This window comes from Pinus tabuliformis, chromosome 3_1 (genome assembly GCF_031772625.1).
Source record: "Pinus tabuliformis cultivar Carrire ecotype Pingquan chromosome 3_1, CPIR1, whole genome shotgun sequence".
NCBI classification, from domain to species: domain Eukaryota; kingdom Viridiplantae; phylum Streptophyta; class Pinopsida; order Pinales; family Pinaceae; genus Pinus; species Pinus tabuliformis.
This window is the reverse complement of record NC_142301.1, coordinates 184,707,966-184,730,536: the sequence shown is the minus strand read 5'-3', so window position 1 is coordinate 184,730,536 and position 22,571 is coordinate 184,707,966. Positions and strand designations below refer to the sequence as shown.

The following is a 22,571-nucleotide window of genomic DNA, read 5'->3' as shown; positions in this document are numbered from 1 at the left end:
GTCGGATCTGTCTCTCCAATCCTCTGCTATTTTCAGCAGATCAACATTGGGAGCTCCAGATCTGAAAGGTCTTCCTCTTCCATTGGGGCTGGAGTATATTTATCGACTTCTTTACTGTTTGAGGTCGACGATTGGGGAGGTATCTGCTGCTTAGGATCTGGGACCACAGGGTCGTGCTGAGTATGGTCAGCACAGCCTGCCGATTGCAGAGTTTTTTCCGTTTCCTCATTCTGGAGGACTGAAAATTTATTCATGTCTTGACTGTGCTACGAGCTTGTGGGATCTGATCGCTTCTCTGCGCTTTCCTGAGACTACTGTGAAACCTTCATTAGCCAGACATGGCTCGGAAGGTGGATCTGGAGGGTTCGAGGGTGGGGGCCTGTTTGGACAATCTTTGAAGAGATGATCATGAGCATGACAATGGCGGCATTGAAATGGAATTTGCTAGTAATTGATGGGTTGCTCCGATACAATATTTTCACAACTGAGGTGAATGCTTACGGCAGGGGTTTTGTTAGATCCATATAAGCACAGAGTTGTGCATATGAGGTATAGCAGCCTGCCTTTGTTGTATCTGAGAGCATTACGAATTAACCAAGTTTATTGTCAATGTGAGCAAGGGTCTCTAGATCCCAATATTCCTGGGGCAGCGAGTACAGAGTACAATCTGATCCATACTGGCAGGAATGAGAAATCTTCTTTTTCTGGATTGAATCTGGGAATCCATGGTTTCATGAACAACCCACCGGAGTTCATGAAGTAAGGACCACCTTGCATAACATTATCCCTATATTCAATGTTATTAAAGATAACTGTGAAGAAACCTCTTGAACCAAGCTTTAGCTCAGCTTCTCCTTTAGTCATTCAGTTTTTCCGGAGCCAGGAGAGAAGGGTTTTTTCTGTAGGCCATGGACCTATGAATTTGCAAATAATTGCATGTTCCTTCATGTGCTCAATTGTGCCTCCTAGTTTCTCTGTGGAGATTTTGAGAAGCGGGATGCCCTGTGCCGAGGGACCATATGGACTCGGTGTTTGCGGGATTTTCTCAGATTGAGTTGGGGTATCATCAGGGGCCTGCTGGTGGTTTGATCCAGTGGCGGCTGTTCCTTTTCCTGCTTGGCCCGAATCAGAGGTGGGGCTGTTCCTTTGTCTGGGTTGACCGCTGATTGGTTGCCCAATTTCTTTTGCTGCTGGAGAGTTGATCGATTTGCCACTACAGATTTGAAAGAGGGGCCTTTGCCTCCCCCCAGGGGGTGCCATGGAGATGAACAGTTCTGCAGATTACAGAGTATTCCAAACCCTAGCTAGCCATCAGCTCACCTTCGCCTTTTGTATTAATCCAGTGCATTACTTATTATTATAATATTTTGCTAATGAAAATATCGGCTTTTTAAAAGGGGCTAAATTTAAAAGGGATCTCAAATCTTTGTATAAAGAGATATTACAGTCTGGAGAAATTTGAAAAGAGGTGGGATAAAAAACAAAGAGCTTGGATACTGTTCACCTTCAAACATAAAATGTTGGCCTTTGAATCTCTCTTTCCTGGAGTGTGCATGTCTGAGATAAGAATGTTTTGATACAAGTAAATTCAAGGTGAAGATGGTGGGCATGAATCTTCAAATAAGAAAGCTATTACAGTGCACTTTTTTGCAGCCTATATATTTCATTGCAGTTAATGGCTTTCCGTATGCATTGCAGGTGCTTAACCTACAGTTATAAGGCTGTCAAGTTTTATAAATAGAATTTGGTCTGATATGCTATTGAGCTTAATGATAAATTAAAGAATTGTATTTAATTTTGTTCTAAATTTACTTTCTTTGGAGGGCGGAAATAATTCAGCCCTGTTTAACACCTTTGTTTTATAAGCATAAAAATTAGCATATGCTATTTTAATATTGTGAACCAATGGTTGCTTATTCTCATGTTTTTACCTAATGATACATCGTTTTCATGAGAGTGTTCTCTGTAAGTATCCAGTATGTCTTGACTATTTATTGCTTTAAAATTTAAATGTTCGTGTTGGTGCAGAGGGTCAAGGATTTTCTCAACATTCATCGGCTTCTTGAAAAGCAAGGACCCTAATGATGGCACAGAGCAAGCCTTATTGAACGAATTGCGTGCCTTTAACGAATACCTAAAAGACAACGTAAGCAACAAGTGGCTAAAAGATGTTGTTGGTTTCCTTATGGTTTTGAATGATAAGATATTTGTTTATGATTTAGCAATTGAGGTTGGTGTAGGCCTAATCCCTAAAATACTAGTGTGGAAGGTACGGTTAACATCTGATATCTGATACCAAATCTCTATGTTAAAATAATAAGTTGCTACCACGAGTTCTTTTTGAGAAAAAAATTGCCTATTAAGCAAACAGTGAAACACAGCCTTTGGGAAGTGTGTATTTTAAATTTTATATTTGCCGTTTTTCTTAATAAAAAGAAATAGTGGCCAGATGGTTTGATAGGCAATGAAAAATACGAGCTTATCATAGCAGGCAAGGCGTAATATTAGTCTATCTTATCTCATTATTATTACTAGTATTCTTATTCAATAGCATGATTTATAAGCACCAATGTAAAGACAATTGCCACATATTACTTCTCAAAGGAGGTGTAATGGGTTATTTCTCAGGGGTTTCATTTTTAAATTATATGTGCTTACTGGTTTTCACTCAGTTCATTGGATGAATAAGATGTATATGTTGGTCTAAAAAATTTCATCAGTTTCTTGTTTTTTTTCCTCGTAATGACACTGTGATTAGTGTTGTACCCAAAATGACGTTCAACTATATGGGCAGGGGCCATTTATTAATGGAGAGAAAATCTCTGCAGCGGACCTCAGCCTAGCCCCAAAGCTTTATCATTTGAAGGTTGCCCTAGGTCACTTCAAAAAGTGGTCTGTTCCAGAAGAGTTCACTTATGTCCAGAATTATATGAAGGTATGGACATTTTTTTTTGCATTCACATTTTATAACTTCATTTCTATGCACATAGACAGTTCTGTAAGTTCTTTCTAATCAATTTAGAAAGAGAAAACAAAATTGGAGAGTATAGCAACAGAAAACAAAGTGTTTCATATGTTGGTATTTAATAATTTATTGTTTGGAAGGATGTGTGCATCTATTGTCAATGATGTCGGTGATGACAGGCACTGGCTAGAAGTTTATTAAAAATTTACAGCATTGCTAGTTTTACGGGAAATGCTGTTTGTAAAAGACTTTAGGAACAAAGTTTTAGTAATGCAGCATTGAACTATGGCTTTTAATTGTTAGGTTTGTTGGTAGCTGAACGTGCACATTTGCCCATATTCTGAGTAAGCCACTTACTATGGCCATACAATTTGAAAAAATCAGTCCCAAGTCAGCAGATTAGCTTGATGTCAGCTGGGACATTGGTTAGCTTATTGCAGGAGGGGAAAACATCTTCCTGTACATTTATCCTTCAACATACACATTCAACTTTAAACTTAACAGACTTTTCTTTTCTTTTTGAGTGGCCCTGTCCGGTTTTCCCTCTTAACCTGAAATCAGCGGCATAAGTCTTGTCATATCGAACACCATATTGTATTTCTATGCATCTATCAGACAGATATAGATCCATTCTGTTTACGCCAATTTTAACATGCTTAAATGATTTAGATAGCTATGTTTATCATAGAAGTGATTCTCTGCAGAAGAAAAGGTTCACGTTTCTGGTTGTTCAAGTACTTCCCTTGTCATACACAGGGTGAAGGAAGACATCTTTTGAAGTTCAATGAATTGAGAACTACAATGCTGGGCTCTTGAATTTCCTTTCCCAAACAATAAATGAAGTTCGGATGGATCCAATGTCTGCTAGTTAATTGAATCAGTCTTCAGTTCCCTCATACCACCCTATCATAAATTATCTCGCTTGTCTTGCTGCTGGCTTTCTTTGGTATTTACAAATGAGTACTCAATTTCCTGGTCACGTCATGCATCTTGTGCTTTCCACTAAGGTAGCTTATAAAGTTCCACTTGGGAATCAGTTTCAAATTCAAGTTATCAATCAGTAACTACTTTATAATGTTTTGTAATCTATCGTAGCCTGCAAATAACCAGTTAATATTTTCTGTGATGGAGCTGCAGTCCACCTGGACTTTTTCCTGCGACCTGAGTCTGCCCAAGTCATTCCAGCACCTGCATTAGGCTACCTTGCCTTGCCTTGGCTGCAGTGGCTAGGCCAACCTGCGCCTAATACAACCAGACTATGCCTCGTCACCTAAGTTCTGCCCATAACTTTGCCGTAGGCTACAACGTTTTAGATGCCCAGCTAAGTCCAAGAAACGTAGTTCATCCACCAACAGACATGCATCCAACCGCAGCCTTAAAACATCCCAGCTATGCTACACAGCCAATACACAATGCTTTAGCCAGTTTCCAAATCAACAGTATGCAAGGAACACAAACATTAACATACAAAGTATACACAAAACAACACTATTCTTAAAACATCCCAGCTGTGCTACACAACCAATACACAACACTTTTGCCAGTTTCCAAATCAACAGTATGCAAGGAACACAAACATAAAATACAAAGTATACACAAAACAACACTATTATGATGAATTATGATGGGTGGCGCCCAGGGCAGGCATCTTAAATGCTAAAAGCTTACTGTTAAGCTCGAGGAGTATGATGGGTGACGCCCAAGGCAGGTACCTTAAACACTTAATATTATGTAGTATCGTGTATGTAACCTTAAACACTTAATATTATGAAGTGTCTGTGTATGTTTACATGTTACAACAAGGGAGTGTAGCCAACTTCCTGCAGCTTATTTACAGACTACAATTTATCGTGTATAATTTACATGTTACAACAAGGGAGTGTAGCCAACTTCCTGCAGCTCATTTACCGACAACAATTACAATAATAAACAGCCAACAGAACCTGAGCCCACTTCCTACAGCTCATATATAGACTACGACAGTAAGCAGCCAAACAGAACATGAGCCCACTTCCTACAGCTCATATATAGACTACAACAGTAAGCAGCCAAACAGAACCTGAGCCCACTTCCTACAGCTCATATATAGACTACAACAGTAAGCAGCCAAAGCCCACTTCTTGCAGCTCATTTACAGGTTATCAGTATAGATCCATCTTAATCATGGATCTAGTAAGAGCCGAGAAGAAATCAAGTATCTTTAGTTGTAAATCCTTTTTAAAATGAAAAAATTGAATAAAAAGTTTGCACATAACAGATTTGATCCCTCTAGAAGCTCACTAAATCTGTAATTAGCACTGACTTATAACGATACCTTAAACACTTAATATTATGAAGTATCGTGTATGTTTACATGTTACAACAAAGGAGTGTAGCCAACTTCCTGCAGCTTATTTACAGACTACAATTTATCGTGTATATTTACATGTTAGAACAAGGGAGTGTAGCCAACTTCCTGCAGCTCATTTACTGACAACAATTACAATAATAAGCAGCCAACAGAACCTGAGCCCGCTTCCTACAGCTCATATATAGACTAATATATAGACTACAACAGTAAGCAGCCAAACAGAACCTGAGCCCACTTCTTGCAGCTCATTTACAGATTACCAGTATAGATCTATCTCAATCATGGATCTAGCAAGAGCCCAGAAGAAATAAAGTATAGATTTATCTTAATCACGGATCTAGCAAGAGCCCAGAAGAAATAAAGTATCTTTAGCTGTAAACCCTTTTTAGAGTGAAAAATTGAATAAAAAGTTTGCACACAAGAGATTTGATCCATCTGGAAGGTCACTAAATCTGTAATTAGCATTGACATATAATGGTTATATATATATACCATGTGTAATTTTTCATTGTTGAAATTGCATTTTTGAATTTATAAAATCGATTCAATGTTTTCAAAAGTTACTTCGGAACATGGATTATGTACACTACACACTTAAACTTGCAATTAACACATCCAATTTAAAAAAGAAAAATTGATAAAAAAATATACATAAAAAATGGCCACAATGTAAAATAGTAAAATAGTTAGACTACTTAAAATATTTTAACCATAAAAATTTATTTTTCCAAATGCTTTATATAATGTATATGCAATTTTCTTTAATCATATATAATATATACATATTTAAATATTTTATTTATAATATATACACATTTAAATATTTTATTTATAATATATACACATTTAAATATTTTACTTGAAATATTTTATTTATAGACTATATTGTCTACATTAAATTGATTTTTCTGTTATTAATATTTCTTAAATATAGTTCAATATTAATTATTCCTCTGTATTAAAATTTTTGTTTTATGATTTATATTGAATTTTTTTATTATTAATAATAATTTTTAAATGCTAAATATTAATGATTTTTCTGTTATTAATATATTTTTAAATATATTTCAATATTAATTATTCCTCTATATTAAAATATTTTATTTATAATTGAAATTGAATTTTTTGAAATTAATAATATTTTTTAATTGCTACATATTAATTTGATACTTAAAATGAAACATATCTCCTTCTACTATAATTTTTGTTTTACTTTTAATTAGGCCTCTTACATTGAAATATTAAAGTTTTTATTAAAGTCGTGTACTGGAATATTTTTTATACAATTTTCTCAGACTCAAAAGTGAAAATATAATTAATTATATATATATATATATATATATATATATATATATATATATACTCGAGATAAAGTTGATATAAGATCATGATATTTTATATAAATATCGAAATATTGAGGGTAAAACATGTATCTTCATATTTTTATTTTATTATAGCTGACATTTTTTTTTAAAATTTAAAGAACATTAGCTTTTTTATTTTTATTTTTAAAGAGGCACGGTAACACTTGAGGTTGAACATGGATAGAATTACACACCCTCTCATACTGGGCTGTAGAATGAGCCTTGGCTCAACAATAATAAGCAGCCAACAGAACTTGTGAGAGACACTAAAAAGCTTAATATTATGTATTATGCATGTTTACATGTTACAAGGGAGTGTAGCCCAACTTCCTACAGCTCATTTACAGAGTACACTTACAACAAGGGAGTGTAGCCAACATCTTGTAACTCTTTTACTGACTACAATTACACAATTGCAAGCAGCCACCTGAACCTGTTTATCCAACCCCTGAACAACCACAGGCTTTATTTGGAAGTGTTTTTTTAAGTAAGTTCATCAGTCAATGGTGAGGTTACGTCATGGTGATATCAAAGAATAACACTCAAATAGGGTGAAGGCCTTATTTGGAAGTGTTTTTTTGGTAAGTTCGTCAATGGTGAGGTTACATCATGGCCATATCCAAGAATAACACCCAAATAGGGCGAAGAATTGAACCAGTGACTTAACATCTAAAAGTGCCTTAACAGCACACTCGATCACAGTCGATCACGATCTACCCGATCACCATATATCCAAGTTAGAAGAATATTTGGATAGATCCTGGACACCTCCAAACAAGGTGTTATTTAAAGTTACAAGGATATTTAGATAGACCCCGTGGACGAATTATTTGGAGGTGTTATTTAGAGGTCTTATTTAAAGTTAAGAGGATATTTGGGTTGTATTTTTAACTTGCGACTTGGACACATTATTTGGAGGTGTTATTTAAAGTTAGGAGGATATTTAGATAGACCCCATGGACGACTTATTTGGAGGTGTTATTTAGAGGTCTTATTTAAAGTTAAGAGGATATTTGGGTTGTATTTTTAACTTGCGACTTGGACACCTTATTTGGAGGTGTTATTTAGAGGTCTTATTTAAAGTTAAGAGGATATTTGGGTTGTATTTTTAACTTGCGACTTGGACACCTTATTTGGAGGTGTTATTTAAAGTTAGAAGGATATTTAGATAGACCCCGTGGACGACTTATTTGGAGGTGTTATTTAAAGTTAAGAGGATATTTGGGTTGTATTTTTAACTTGCGTAAAAAAAGGTATGCACTTGTTTTTCATGGGAAGATCTAGATGTAACCAATATTTGGAGTTGTTATTTAGAGGTCTTATTTAAAGTTAAAGAGGATATTTGGGTTGTATTTTTAACTTGCGTAAAAAAAGGTATGCACTTGTTTTTCATGGGAAGATCTAGATCTAACCAATATAGATCGTGTGTTGCAATATACCCCGCTATTTAGCTACTGTTGTAGGATTTCTAGTAAGTGTTCTTTGCTTTCCCGTATATGCTAATTGCTAGTTTATCATAATTTTCTAGCTTGTTTATTATTCTTCATAGAAGTTTAATGTTTAGTATCAACCCAAAATTTGTGGTGTTGGTCTACTCTATTTGTATGATTGCATAATGGGTTTTTTTTGTTGCTTTGCAGGCTCTCTTCTCTCGAGAATCATTTCAGCGTACAAATGCTCCAGATGAGCAATATATTATTGCGGGTTGGTTTCCAAAGGTTAATGGTTAAAATGATTAGATATATGATATAAATGGTCTCACAAAGCATGCAGATATGTTGTAGGTGTAATTCCTAGTAAAACCTGAAATGGCGTAGTTTGATAATGTGTGTAGTTTCCTCCGCTAGACCTATTTGATTGTGGGAATAGGCCCATTTTTACTTCGTAGAGACCTAGGTTGTGTCCAGTGTATTCGTATAGTTGTCTGTAAACTAATATTAATATTAATATGCTATCAGATGGTATTCAAAATTCAAATAACTTCGGGGAGCAATATTTTTGTGCTTTTATCTGAATACGCTCATCTCTTTTCATCTTTCCTGCGACGTTGTTTTTCATATGATGCTCTAGTACCATAATGGGAATGTAATGGTGATGAGATATATGATATGAATGGCCTCACAAAGCGTGCGGATATGTTGTAGATGTAGTTCTTGGTAAAACCTAGGCATAGAGTAATAATGCATGTAGTTTCCTTCTCACGATCTGTTGTAATTGTGGGAAGAGAGGCCCTTTTTGGCTTCACATAATCCTAGGTCGTGTCCAGTGTATACATATGGTTGTCTGTAATTAAAAACCTATTTCAATAGGCATTCAGTTGGTGTTCAAATAACTTCGGATAGAAATGTTTTTGTACTTTTTAAAAATAATGCTTTTGTACTTTTAAAAAATAAGCTTATCTCTCCTTTGACATTATTTATTATACAATATACATAAATCTTTACATAATACACAAAAACACTGGATAATACAGAAACCCACAGACATTATTTATTATACACATGCATAAATCTTTACATAATACACAAAACACTGGATAATAGAGAAATACACATGCATAAATATTTACATAATACACAAAAACACTGGATAATAGAGAAACCCTTATGGGGTAGAAAATATGATCTTATTAAACATTTTCAAGCCATGCGGGACACCATTGTGCACTTAGGATCTCTCACGGGAGGATGCGCGACTCTCACCTCATACGGTGAGGGCGAACCCCTGACTTCAACATCCGGGGCTCTAGATTAAACCCAATACTGTTGCTGGTCTACTTCGCTCAGCAACTCAGCGCACGCTGACCTGCAAATCCGGTCTTTGTAGTCAACTTTTTCATATAGGAATGTTATCTCCTTGACATTATTTTTCATATGAGAATGATGTGTATATCATTTGAACATTTGATGGTCTAGTACTACAATAAGAATGGAATCATGCCTGAAGCCCTTATGGGGTAAAAAATATGATCTTATTAAACATTTTCAAGCCATGTGGGACACCATTGTGCACTTAGGATCTCTCACGGGAGGATGCGAACCCCCGACTTCAACATCTGGAGCTCTAGATTAAACCCAATACTATTGCTGGTCTACTTCGCTCAGCAATTCAGCGCACGCTGACCTGCAAATCCGGTCTTTGTAGTAAACTTTTTCATATAGGAATGTTATCTACTTGACATTATTTTTCATATGAGAATGATATGTATATCATTTGAACATTTGATGGTCTAGTACTATAATAAGAATGGAATCATGCCTGAAGCCCTTATGGGGTAAAAAATATGATCTTATTAAACATTTTCAAGCTATGTGGGACACCATTGTTCACTTAGGATCTCTCACGGGAGGATGCGCGGCTCTCATCTCATACGGTGAGAGCGAACCCCGACTTCAACATCCGGAGCTCTAGATTAAACCCAATACTATTGCCTGGTCTACTTCGCTCAGCAACTCAACGCACGCTGACCTGCAAATCCGTTCTTTGTAGTCAACTTTTTCATATAAGAATGTTATCTCCTTGACATTATTTTTCATATGAGAATGATATGTATATCATTTGAACATTTGATGGTCTAGTACTACAATAAGAATGGAATCATGCCTGAAGCCCTTATGGGGTAAAAAAATATGATCTTATTAAACATTTTCAAGCCATGTGGGACACCATTGTGCACTTAGGATCTCTCACGGGAGGATGCGCGACTCTCACCTCATACGGTGAGAGCGAACCCCCGACTTCAACATCTGGAGCTCTAGATTAAACCCAATACTATTGCTGGTCTACTTCGCTCAGCAATTCAGCGCACGCTGACCTGCAAATCCGGTCTTTGTAGTCAACTTTTTCATATAGGAATGTTACCTACTTGACATTGTTTTTCATATGAGAATGATATGTATATCATTTGAACTTTTGATGGTCTAGTACTATAATAAGAATGGAATCATGCCTGAAACCCTTATGGGGTAAAAATATGATCTTATTAAACATTTTCAAGCTATGTGGGACACCATTGTGCACTTAGGATCTCTCACGGGAGGATGCGCGGCTCTCACCTCATACGGTGAGAGCGAACCCCCGACTTCAACATCCGGAGCTCTAGATTAAACCCAATACTATTGCTGGTCTACTTCGCTCAGCAACTCAGCGCACGCTGACCTGCAAATCCGGTCTTTGTAGTCAACTTTTTCATATAGGAACGTTATCTCCTTGACATTATTTTTCATATGAGAATGATATGTATATCATTTGAACATTTAATGGTCTAGTACTATAATAAGAATGGAATCATGCCTGAAGAAACCTATCGGCCATGCAAATGAATGAATATTGATAAAAAAGCACAATGAAAACTACTTAAAGCAACTGAATGATATGGTTGTCTGTAATAAAAAACCTATATCAATACGCCATCAGTTGGTGTTCAAATAACTTCGGGTAGCAATGTTTTTGTACCTTTTTAAAATAAGCTCATCTCTTTTCATCTTTCCTTTGACTTTATTTTTCATGCTGACCTGCAAATCCGGTCTTTGTAGTCAACTTATGAATGAATATTGATAAAAAAGCACAATGAAAACTACTTAAAGCAACTGAATGATATGGTTGTCTGTAATAAAAAACCTATATCAATACGCCATCAGTTGGTGTTCAAATAACTTCGGGTAGCAATGTTTTGTTACCTTTTTAAAATAAGCTCATCTCTTTTCATCTTTCCTTTGACTTTATTTTTCATGCTGACCTGCAAATCCGGTCTTTGTAGTCAACTTTTTCATATAGGAATGTTATCTCCTTGACATTATTTTTCATATGAGAATGATATGTATATCATTTGAGCATTTGATGGTCTAGTACTATAATAAGAATGGAATCATGCCTGAAGAAACCTATCGGCCATGCAAATGAATGAATATTGATAAAAAAGCACAATGAAAACTACTTAAAGCAACTGAATGATATGGTTCTGTAATAAAAAACCTATATCAATACGCCATCAGTTGGTGTTCAAATAACTTCGGGTAGCAATGCTTTTGTACCTTTTTAAAATAAGCTCATCTCTTTTCATCTTTCCTTTGACCTTATTTTTCATATAAGAATTCTATGTATATCATTTGAGCATTTGATGGTCTAGTACCATAATAAGAATGTAATCATGCCTGAAGAAACCTATCGGACATGCAAATAAATGAATATTGATAAAAAGCAGAATGAAAATTATTTAAAGCAAATGAATGATGAGAAGCAGCGGAAAGAAAACATTTTATAAATTGTTTTCATTTTAGTTGCGTAAGCATTGCGTGGATGGTAAAACCTTGAACCAAACACAAACCAAAATGTTTGTGAAGCAATTCTTCTCTCAAGATGGTTAATGAATTGATTAGACTCAATACATTGTTTTCATTTTAGGTGCATAAGCATTGCGTGGATGGTAAAACCTTGAACCAACCATGATATTGCGTGGATGGTAAAACCTTGAACCAAACACAAACCAAAATGTTTGTGAAACAATTCTTCTCTCAAGATGGTTAATGAATTGATTAGACTCAACCATGTTTGCAAGGCAACTTTGCATGATAAAGGTAAAATTTTGTGAAGCAATTCTTCTCCCAAGATGGTTAATGAATTGATTAGACTCAACCATGTTTGCAAGGCAACTTTGCATGATAAAGGTAAAATACAAGAATATACATATCATGATTCATAATATTCAACTCATTTAAAGGATTTTAAGAGCCATTTCATTACCCGAGTTCTCTACATGTTGGGAAAAATCTTCAAAATTTTACATCTATTCCCCTTTTTGGCTTCATAGTCGTAGGTTGTGCCCGGATTATATGGTTGCATGTATACAGACACTAATAACCATTATTAATATGCGATCAGTTAGTGTCTTAACCAAGCAAAGCCTTCGCAATTTTACAGCTATTGCCCTTTTGGCTTCATAGTCCTAGGTTGTGCACTAATACACTATTATCAATATGCGGATCAGTCGGTGTACAAATAACTTCAGGGAACAATGCCTGTGCTTCATTCTTCATTGGAATGAGCTCGTCTCTTTTTCTTATTATCAATATTCAATATGCGGATCAGTCGGTGTACAAATAACTTCAGGGAACAATGCCTGTGATTCATTTTTTCTTTTTCTTTTTCAGTGCTCTTCAGTCAGTCTCAGATGTTAGGAGAGATGGGACCAGGGATAAAGAAGAGTCTCAGAAGTTAGGAGAGATGGGACCAGATGTCAGGAGAGATGGGACCAGGGATAAAAAAAAAACAAAGAAAATTTGCTTTACCTTGGTTAAGAAAGCTATACATATTTTTTTTTAGCACAAGTGTTTTTTTAACTAGTCGCTATTAGTCTAAAGATTTTATTGGATTCTTAAAGGTTGGTAGGATTCAAGTAATAGCCCAGGCTTTTGATGGGAAGAGCAAACACTTAAGCTATACATATATTTTAGCATAAGTGTTTTTTTTTTTTGAACTACTCGCTATTAGTCTAAAGATTTTATTGGATTCTTAAAGGTTGGTAGGATTCAAGTAATAGCCCAGGCTCTTGATGGGAAGCAAACACTTAACACAGGTTCTGCTAGTTCCAAGTTTGATTCCAAGTTTTATTTCTCATTGAAATATTTTCTGTTCTCGAATCCTCAATGTCGAATGACTGGAATCCATGGTTTTATGTTTTGCTATCTTTCCTTTCTCGACTTATTTAAAGATAATATCAAATGTTTCACTTGTAGATGTTTTATGTTAGGAGGACTTGAGATATGAAAGCAATGTTCACCGCTATACTCCTGAAAGAATTTAAAAAGTAATAACTTATACATTTTCAGAGCCGGCTTTTGCTTTGACTCTTTGAAAATATTTTACTTTTTCCACTTGCTAATTTGATTGTAAATGATATAATGATAAAAAAATAGAATGACTTAGACTCTCATTTGTACAGTCTACTAAATTATGTGTTTTGCATTTGCAATTGTTTAACATGTGGAATATGTTAATAAATTTAATGTGAACTAAAATATATTGGAAAGAACAGATATTTTAAGAAATAGATAAAAAAGGTGAACCAAAATATTTTGGAAAGACTACAGATATTACAGATATTTCTTAATTTGGAAAGGGAATACAATCTATGTAACAGATCAAACTTTTACATAACCCAGATCTGAGGAGAACGATTGGTCAAAACTCACCTGTTGCATGTACACAATAAAATGAGTGCCAATAACAGAGGAACGTCTCCGGAATTCTGGTTTCTCACCATGTGTATCATCTCGCCTGAATGGCACGATGAATAAAGCTTCAACACGTGATGGCTCGACTCTGTGACCACACTGTCTTTCTTGTGTCCGGAAAGATCTCTTCACGCTGTGTTTCAGTATGGATATTAGGGGAGATCTCCTCTTGCTCTGTTTCGGTATGGATATCTGTAGCCTGCGTTTACCTAGCATGCATTTCAGGAACATTCACCTTTACTTGTCTTTGAGAGGGAGGTAGTGCCACTAAGGATTCCCCCGCTCCCGTGTACAAAGATTGGGCCGCTGAATGTTTTGGGTATTTTAAGTTAAAAAGAGCTGCAGAGTATGGAAACATTGACATCTTTGGAGGAGTTTGATGCATTTGGATATGTGAAGGTGGAAAGCGTACGTGGTTTAGAGCAATTTGCAAAGCTTCAGCTGTCAAATGCTCATGGGTGTTTCGAGTTAGAGTTGCCAAGCATGGTAACATTAGTTTCACGCCTTTGAATGTGTTAAGCTGAAGAGCAAACAGGGCTGGAGCAGTGTACAAAGCTTGGGGAACTTCATGTTTGAAGAGCATATAGGGCTGGAGCAAGCAGTGTACAAACCTTGTGGGAACTTCATGTTTGGAGATGCTCCGAGTTAGAAGAGCTGCCAAGCATGGAAACGTTGATATGGTGGAGTCTCACTCATCTAAATGTGTGAAGCTGGAAAGCATAATGTGAGAAACTGGAAAGCATACGTGGTTTGGAGCAGCGTGCAAAGCTTTAGTTGTTAAATGTGTGTAAAGCTTAAGTTGTTAACTGTTCATGGCAGCTCTCTACTTGTCTTTAAGACAGAGGGCGGTAGGGCGACTTAAGGTTTCCCTCGCCTCCGTTTACAAAGATTTAGCCCCTGAATGTTTTGAGTGCTCTAAATTAAAAGAACTGCGCAGCATGGACACATTGACTTCTTTGGAGGAATTTGACGCATCTGGATATGTGAAGGTGGAAATCATACGTGAGATGGAGCAATGTACAAGGCTTCAGCCGTCAAATGTTCATGGGTGCTCTGAGAGAAGAAGAGTTGCCAAGCATGGTAACGTTGGTATCTTTGGAGGACTTTCACGCCTCTGAATGTGTGAAACTGAAGAGCATACAGGGGTTGGAGCAGTGTCCAAAGCTTCATGGTTGGAGTTGCTCCCAGTTAGAAGAGCTGCCAAGCATGGAAACATTGATATCTTTAGAGGAGTTTCACTCACGTGAATGTGTGAAGCTGGAAAGCATAAGTGGGTTGGGCGGTGTGGAAAGTTTTAGTTGTTAAATGTGTGGAAAGCTCAAGTTGTTAAATGTTCATGGCAGCTCCGAGTCAGGAGGGTTCACGAGTATGAAAACATTGGTATCTTTGGAGCTGCGTGCAAAGCTTGAGTTATTAAATGTGTGCAAAGCTTCAACTGTTAAATGTTCATGGCCGTTTTCCAAGTCAGGGAGATGCAAAATATGAAATCATTGATATCTTTGGAAGAGCTTCACGCATTTGAATGCTTGGAACTGAATAGCATACAGGGCGTAGTGTACAAGTTCGACAGCTGGATGTTTGGGGGATGCTCTTGAGTTAGAAGAGCTGCAAAGTATGGAATGAAGCTGAAGAGCATACAAGGGTTGGAGCAGTGGACAAAGCTTCTAGCTGATTGTTGCGGGGTACTCTGAGTTAGAAGAGATGCCATGTATGGGAACAATGGTATCTTTGGAGCAAGTTTTACTCATCAAATATATCAGGCTACTGCGCTAAAAATAGTGGTCGGCGTCTAAACTGAAGTTCCCAGCTAATACGCAATAGAAACCATGAATGAATGAGCTAAAGCTAACCATGAATGAATGAGCTGCTCAGAAGGCTGGAACTGGAAATCTGTGGCAAGGCCCTGTAAAAATATCAACGGGTCACCAATGTTTGAAAAAACACAGTAAAATGTCAATTTGTACTTAATTTATATTAAAAATTTATAAGAAGTTGTCATCAAAGTAGAGGAATAGCATGGAATTTAAATTGTATGGTTTAGGGCAACAAAAACATAGAACCATCCGTCAATTAATTAATAGGATTAGAAGATTCATTGTTGTTACCAACATTCTAACATAGAACACATCTCCGCGTATCGAATGCTAATATATGCTAGTGATTGATTGTTGAAAATAACACTGAGAGGGGGGGGTGAATCAGTGTTATCACATCAATAAAACTTTTTTCATTTCCATATTCAGATTCATATATGCGACTTCCACAATTTCTTATGATTCAGTTAGTTGATCCTTAATGAGTGCATTAAAACATTATCAACCATATTAACAGTAAACAGGTGCAGTAAAATAGAACAGATCATCACACATAAGCCACACATATGAACACCATGATATAAGGTGGAAACCCAATGTGGGAGAAAACCACCTGCTGCAAGTCATTTCAATCTTCTTCTTAATAAGAAAATCATTTTACAATATTTCTGTACTGGTGCATTCTTATACCAGTACGCAGACTTCTACCTGCAGAGAGCTACAACCCTCTCTCGTTCTCCAGTCTTTCCTGGAAGAGAGCTACAACTCCCATAGTTCTTGTACTAGCCGATCCATTTACTAGTACACAGGCTGCTACCTGCTACAATGCTCCAAAGTTTTCAACTGCTACTGGAAGGGAGCTGCCACCCCCTTAGCTCTTGTACTAGCTAAGATACTAGTACGTAGGCGCCGACCTACAATCTTCTCTCCTCCAGGTACCACGTTTCATACATTTTCAGACTGGATACTCCTGAAGCACAACACATAATCTGAAAGGCCACGTTTCATCCAATTTTCATACTGGACCCATTAATATCATTGAAACACATAATCAATCAATCTTCTGAATCACCCAAACACCATATCAATATATATACAAGGATAATATATGTGTTAGCACCCAGATCTAGTCCATCAGATCACATAAATATGAGTCATTATGATCCTGATCCAATATTAGTTCTCATCCATCAATACTGAAGCTAAACACAATCAACCAAACAGGATATGCAGAATACTGACACCTTTAAACTGTCATCAGAACCCATCAACAACCAGAACCACTCGTGACTTCAAATATCATAGCTCAAATTGTGTACGCTACTACAATGAACCAAACCTGCATACATACACGCTTACACCAAAGCCAACCCGCGTACAGAGCTATAAATATTCAAACATGACTTGCAGCGATTTCAAACTTAAGTTATACCCAGTTCAGATCATTACAAGCGTCAGTATACAGATCTAGAATAAGCATAATCAAATATATAGAGATAGTTCATTTCAAACCATTTGATCCCGATCTAACCTCAGATCTTGTTCTCCATCAACCGGTGAGATCCCTCTTTAGCTCAGATCCAGATCTGCACCATAACCCAATCACAGTATTTCAGATCTAGCACTTTATCAGATATTCAATGATTCAAAAGATGCTTTGCCAAATGATCTCCTTCCTCTTTTATAGCCTTAGTCCTTTCTCAATACCCCGGTCCAAAACCATAGGATCAAAAAACTGTTGGACTAATACCATGAACCAACCATGAAAGTGCGTGAGATCAACACTTTTGGATGCAATACCACGGACCAAAACCATAGGATCAAAAACTGTTGGACTAATACCATGAACCAACCATGAAAGTGCGTGAGATCAACTCTTTTGGATGCAATACCACGGACCAAAACCATAGCATCAAAAACTGTCGGATTAATACCATGAGCCAACCATGAAAGTGCGTGAACTTTTCTCTTCATGAAAGGAACTTTTCTCTGCATGAAAGTGCATGAACTTTTCTCTGCATGAAATAAACTTTTCTCTGCATAAAAGTGCGTGAACTTTTCTCTACATGAAATAAACTTTTCTCTACATAAAAGTGCGTGAACTTTTCTCTACATGGAGTAAACTTTTCACTGCATAAAAGTGCATGAACTTTTATCTACATGGAATAAACTTTTCTCTGCATAAAAGTGCGTGAACTTTTCTCTGCATGAAGGAAACTTTGTTGCACTATAATTTATCAAATAAATTTGTTGCACTATAATTTATCATTTGTGTGATTTGCCATCAAGGACAACACTTGTCTCATAATGCCAACAATCTTCCCCTTTGGACTTGTCATACTGAGAATTGTCATCTGATATCTCTTCCGTAGATTCATCTAGATATATATAAGTGAGTTGATCTTCTATGAGTTGTTTGCCATCAAGTACAACACATGCAACATAATGCCAACAATCTCCCCCTTTGGACTTGATGGCAACAATACCAAATCACTCTCCCCCTTTGACATCAAGGGCAAAGGGCGAACCAAGATATTCTCTTTCCTAGAAAGGCATTCCGCTGTTCATACTCCCCCTGAGTACCTGTTGAAATCTCTGAATGAGCTCCCCCTTTGTATATGCCAAGGTGTACCAATCTGTTCATGCTACATGCTGAAAGCTCTGCTCTTTCTGAATTGTGCTGTTCATGCTCCCCCTGTCTATAAGCAAGGTCTGCAAAAATATGTTTTACAAGAAGAACATGACTCTATCATAAATGACCTTCCTATCACCAAGGACTCATACATACATCCATTTCCCAACCAAGTGGGGATATACTAGAATTGACTCATCCACCCAACCAAGTGGGGATATATCAAAAGATAAAACAAGAACATTACATCTTCATCCTAGGCATAGTGGGGAAACCAATATAGGCCGTTACATGACCTTGACACCATAAAAGAGATACATGACATAGAGACAAAATATCTAGAGCAAGACTTATGAAAGTCACCAATAACTGATAGGAGCAGCATCTGTCAAACACTTTTCAGATCAACAACCATGATCTCCTTCTGTTCTCCTTCTGCACCTGTTTTAACCAAAACAGCTTGTGTACACGAACCAAGAGCTTCTAAGGTAATGCCAACAATGCATTATTAGAAGTTAATCTGCTCCCCCTGAACCTGTGCCAGATGGTCTCTCTCAGATCCATATCAGACTCTTCTCACCCAGAGTCTGGCCTACTGATTTTATTCAAACCAACATATACGCGACTGTATCCACAGAAACTTGCGTATATACGCGGATACTCCTTATGAAACTCGCGTACAACCAATTTCAGATCACCAACCTGTAAATGCCCTGTAAGTCATCAACCTATAACAAGGTATGTCTGCATCAATTCATCCCTTTGAACAGAATTCTATCATCATATAGGTAAGAACTCATCATCATCATGTCTCCAACAATGCAACTTTGAATAATCATCCATGTATCCAGCCAACAATCCTCATCCATATATGTGCCAAGAACAATAGGAATCCTGCATCATAACTGTAATATATGATCTTTATGCATATGACGACAACGACATATGAGTGACTCATCATCAAGTAAAGAAGATGTGAATTCAAGCTTTGTACTTCTGAAGATCACCATGTAAGCATCATATATGCACCATCTAAGAATCAATTCACAAATACAATCTGAACATCAACTATGTAACCGCAAGAACCATATGAGATTTTATCATGGACAACTCATAACCACATCATAGCAAGATATATCATTTAGCCATATAAACATCATCATCAAGTACTATTAACCATAATGCCAACAATGCATTATTAAAGGCATATGCTCCCCCTCAACCTGTGCCATCTGTTCACTGTTAGATCTGAACATGCATATATCAACATCAAGACATCATCATCATCAAGTTAGGATCCTTCTAAACATCTTTACAAGTATCAAGACATTTCCACACATCCTCAGCAGACTGTAAACATTATCAAACAGAGAAAATAATGGACTGAAACATAACAAATCCTTTCCCTGAACCTGTCCCTACTGCATTTCTTTAGATAATCATATACGCTACTGTGCAGTATCCAACTCGCGTATATACGCAACTTCCCTTTATGGAACCTGTGTATAAGATTCAGGACACTGAAGTTTTATGCTTTCAGCTCCCTCTGAGTCTGTTATGTCTGTGTTGTGCTGTGTCTGAGTACATTGTGTTGTGCCACATCTTTCTGACTGTACTTCCTTCTTCTTCCATATCTTCAAGTGTGATGTTGTTTTCTCCTTTTGGTGTGATGTCCGTGCTTTGTTCCTGCATTCTTTTGCTATATGTCCAAGCTTGTTACATGCATAACATCTTACATGTTTCATATTTCTCCTGTAGCAATCAGCAGCTTTGTGACCAAACATATTGCAAGCAAAGCAATATCCATTAAAGTACCTTGAATGTGATGATGTTTCTGCATGATGGTCTTGAACCCTTCTTCTTCCACATCTCGCTGCAACATGTCCAAGATTATGACATGCATAACATTCAACATTATTCATAGGAGGAGTAAAAGATTTTCTTTGAGGAGTCTCTTTCCTTGATTGTTGTTGGGGTTGACCTTTCATCTCCTTGTTGATCATTTTAGATTTCTCTTTAGAGTTCCTTGCCTCACCTTGTGAATAGATTCACCTTCAACAGATTCATGAAAACCAAGACCAGTCTTGATAACAGGAGACTTTTGACTACTAAGAATATCATCCAAGGCTTTAGTACTATCTTGAAATTTTAACAGTTTATCATTTTCTTCTAATTTACCTTTCAAGATATTTACCTCAACTTGAAGTTGTTCCTCCTTTTCTAGACATTGCTTCTTCATGTCTTCTTCAACTTTCCTTCCTTCTTCCAACTGATGCCTTAGTTTGAGAATCTCCTTTTCTTGTTCTTCATTCAGATCCTGCTGCATTTGACGAATTCTGAAGGCACATTCCAGTTGAGATTTTAAGCTGATAACTTCGTTTACCTATTTTTCAATAGCTTGGAGTAGATCTTTATTCCGCTTCTTTGATTCTTCAAGATCTTCCTTTAGCGAGCGGATCGTGGCTTCAAGACTTTCATAGTAACTGGATCTATCTCTGAGTTTCTTGATGGTTGTGCTTCTTTCATTGACTTCATCTCTTAATGATGTCACTTCACCCTGCAACTTTTGACATTGATTTTCCTTGTCCTTGAGTAACTTTCTTACCTTGTTTCCTTCCTCTGATTGAGCTTTTAGTTTGGTAACTTCTTCTTTGAAAGCACATTCCCTTTTGTTCAATAGATCTTTTTGATCTTTAATTTTGTCTGTAAGCCTTCTAAATACTGTCTCTATTTGATATCCTTATTCCTCACCCATAAGAGCACATTCAGTTGTTTCGTTATCACTTCCATCCTTTCCAAATGGATAGATAGCTGGAACATCAGAGGATAGCAAATTCGTACCTGATAGTTCATTTTCGTTCTGAAATGATTATGAATCTGAAGAGCTTCTTATACCTAATCCCCAATTGATTCTCCCACTGTCATAGTTCTTCTGAAATGTCTTCTTCTTCTTACGTACTTTCTTCTTAAGCTTCTTTCCCATAGTTCCACGGATCTCCTTCAAGCGATCAAGCTTCTACCAAAGGACCTGCTCTGATACCAATTGTTGGAAATAACACTGAGGAGGGGGGTGAATCAGTATTATCACATCAATAAAACTTTTTCATTTCCATATTCAGATTCATATATGCGACTTCCACAACTTCTTATGATTCAGTTAGTTGATCCTTAATGAGTGCATTAGAACATTATCAACCATATTAACAGTAAACAGGTGCAGTAAAATAGAACAGATCATCACACATAAGCCACACACATGAACACCATGATATAAGGTGGAAACCCAATGTGGGAGAAAACCACCTGCTGCAAGTCATCTCAATTTTCTTCTTAATAAGAAAATCCTTTTACAATATTTCTGTACTGGTGCAGTCTTATACCAGTACGTAGGCTTCTACCTGCAGAGAGCTACAACCCTCTCTCGTTCTCCAGTCTCTCCTGGAAGGGAGCTACAACCCCCATAGTTCTTGTACTAGCTGATCCATTTACTAGTACGCAGGCTGCTACCTGCTACAATGCTCCAAAGTTTTCAACTGCTACTGGAAGGGAGCTACCACCCCCTTAGCTCTTGTACTAGCTAAGATACTAGTACGTAGGCGCCGGCCTACAATCTTCTCTCCTCCAGGTACCATGTTTCATACATTTTCAGACTGGATACTCCTGAAGCACAACACATAATCTGAAAGGCCACGTTTCATCCAATTTTCATACTGGACCCATTAATATCATTGAAGCACATAATCAATCAATCTTCTGAATCACCCAAACACCATATCAATACATATACAAGGATAATATATGTGTTAGCATTCAGATCTAGTCCATCAGATCACATAAATATGAGTCATTATGATCCTGATCCAATATTAGTTCTCATCCATCAATACTGAAGCTAAACACAATCAACCAAACAGGATATGCAGAATACTGACACCTTTAAACTGTCATCAGAACCCATCAACAACCAGAACCACCTGTGACTTCAAATATCATAGCTCAAATTGTGTACGCTACTACAATGAACCAAACTTGCATACATACACGCTTACACCAAAGCCAACCCGCGTACAGATCTATAAATATTCAAACATGACTTGCAACGATTTCAAACTTAAGTTATACCCAGTTCAGATCATTACAAGCGTCAGTATACAGATCTAGAATAAGCATAATCAAATATATAGAGATAGTTCATTTCAAACCATTTGATCCCG

General features: G+C 36.8%; 1 protein-coding gene across 1 annotated transcript in view; it reads left to right on the top strand.

Annotated features, from left to right (window-relative positions):
• Positions 1–8,995, top strand: part of LOC149186413 (putative glutathione S-transferase DHAR1, cytosolic) — a 43,196-nt gene extending 34,201 nt beyond the window's left edge. The window contains exons 4-6 of the mRNA XM_089410998.1: positions 2,029–2,146; positions 2,795–2,935; positions 8,320–8,995. Coding sequence (XP_089267124.1) covers positions 2,029–2,146; positions 2,795–2,935; positions 8,320–8,409 — 349 coding nt within the window. The 3' untranslated portion in view covers positions 8,410–8,995. The remainder of the gene's footprint in view (positions 1–2,028; positions 2,147–2,794; positions 2,936–8,319) is intronic.
• The last annotated feature ends 13,576 nt before the right edge of the window (positions 8,996–22,571 follow it).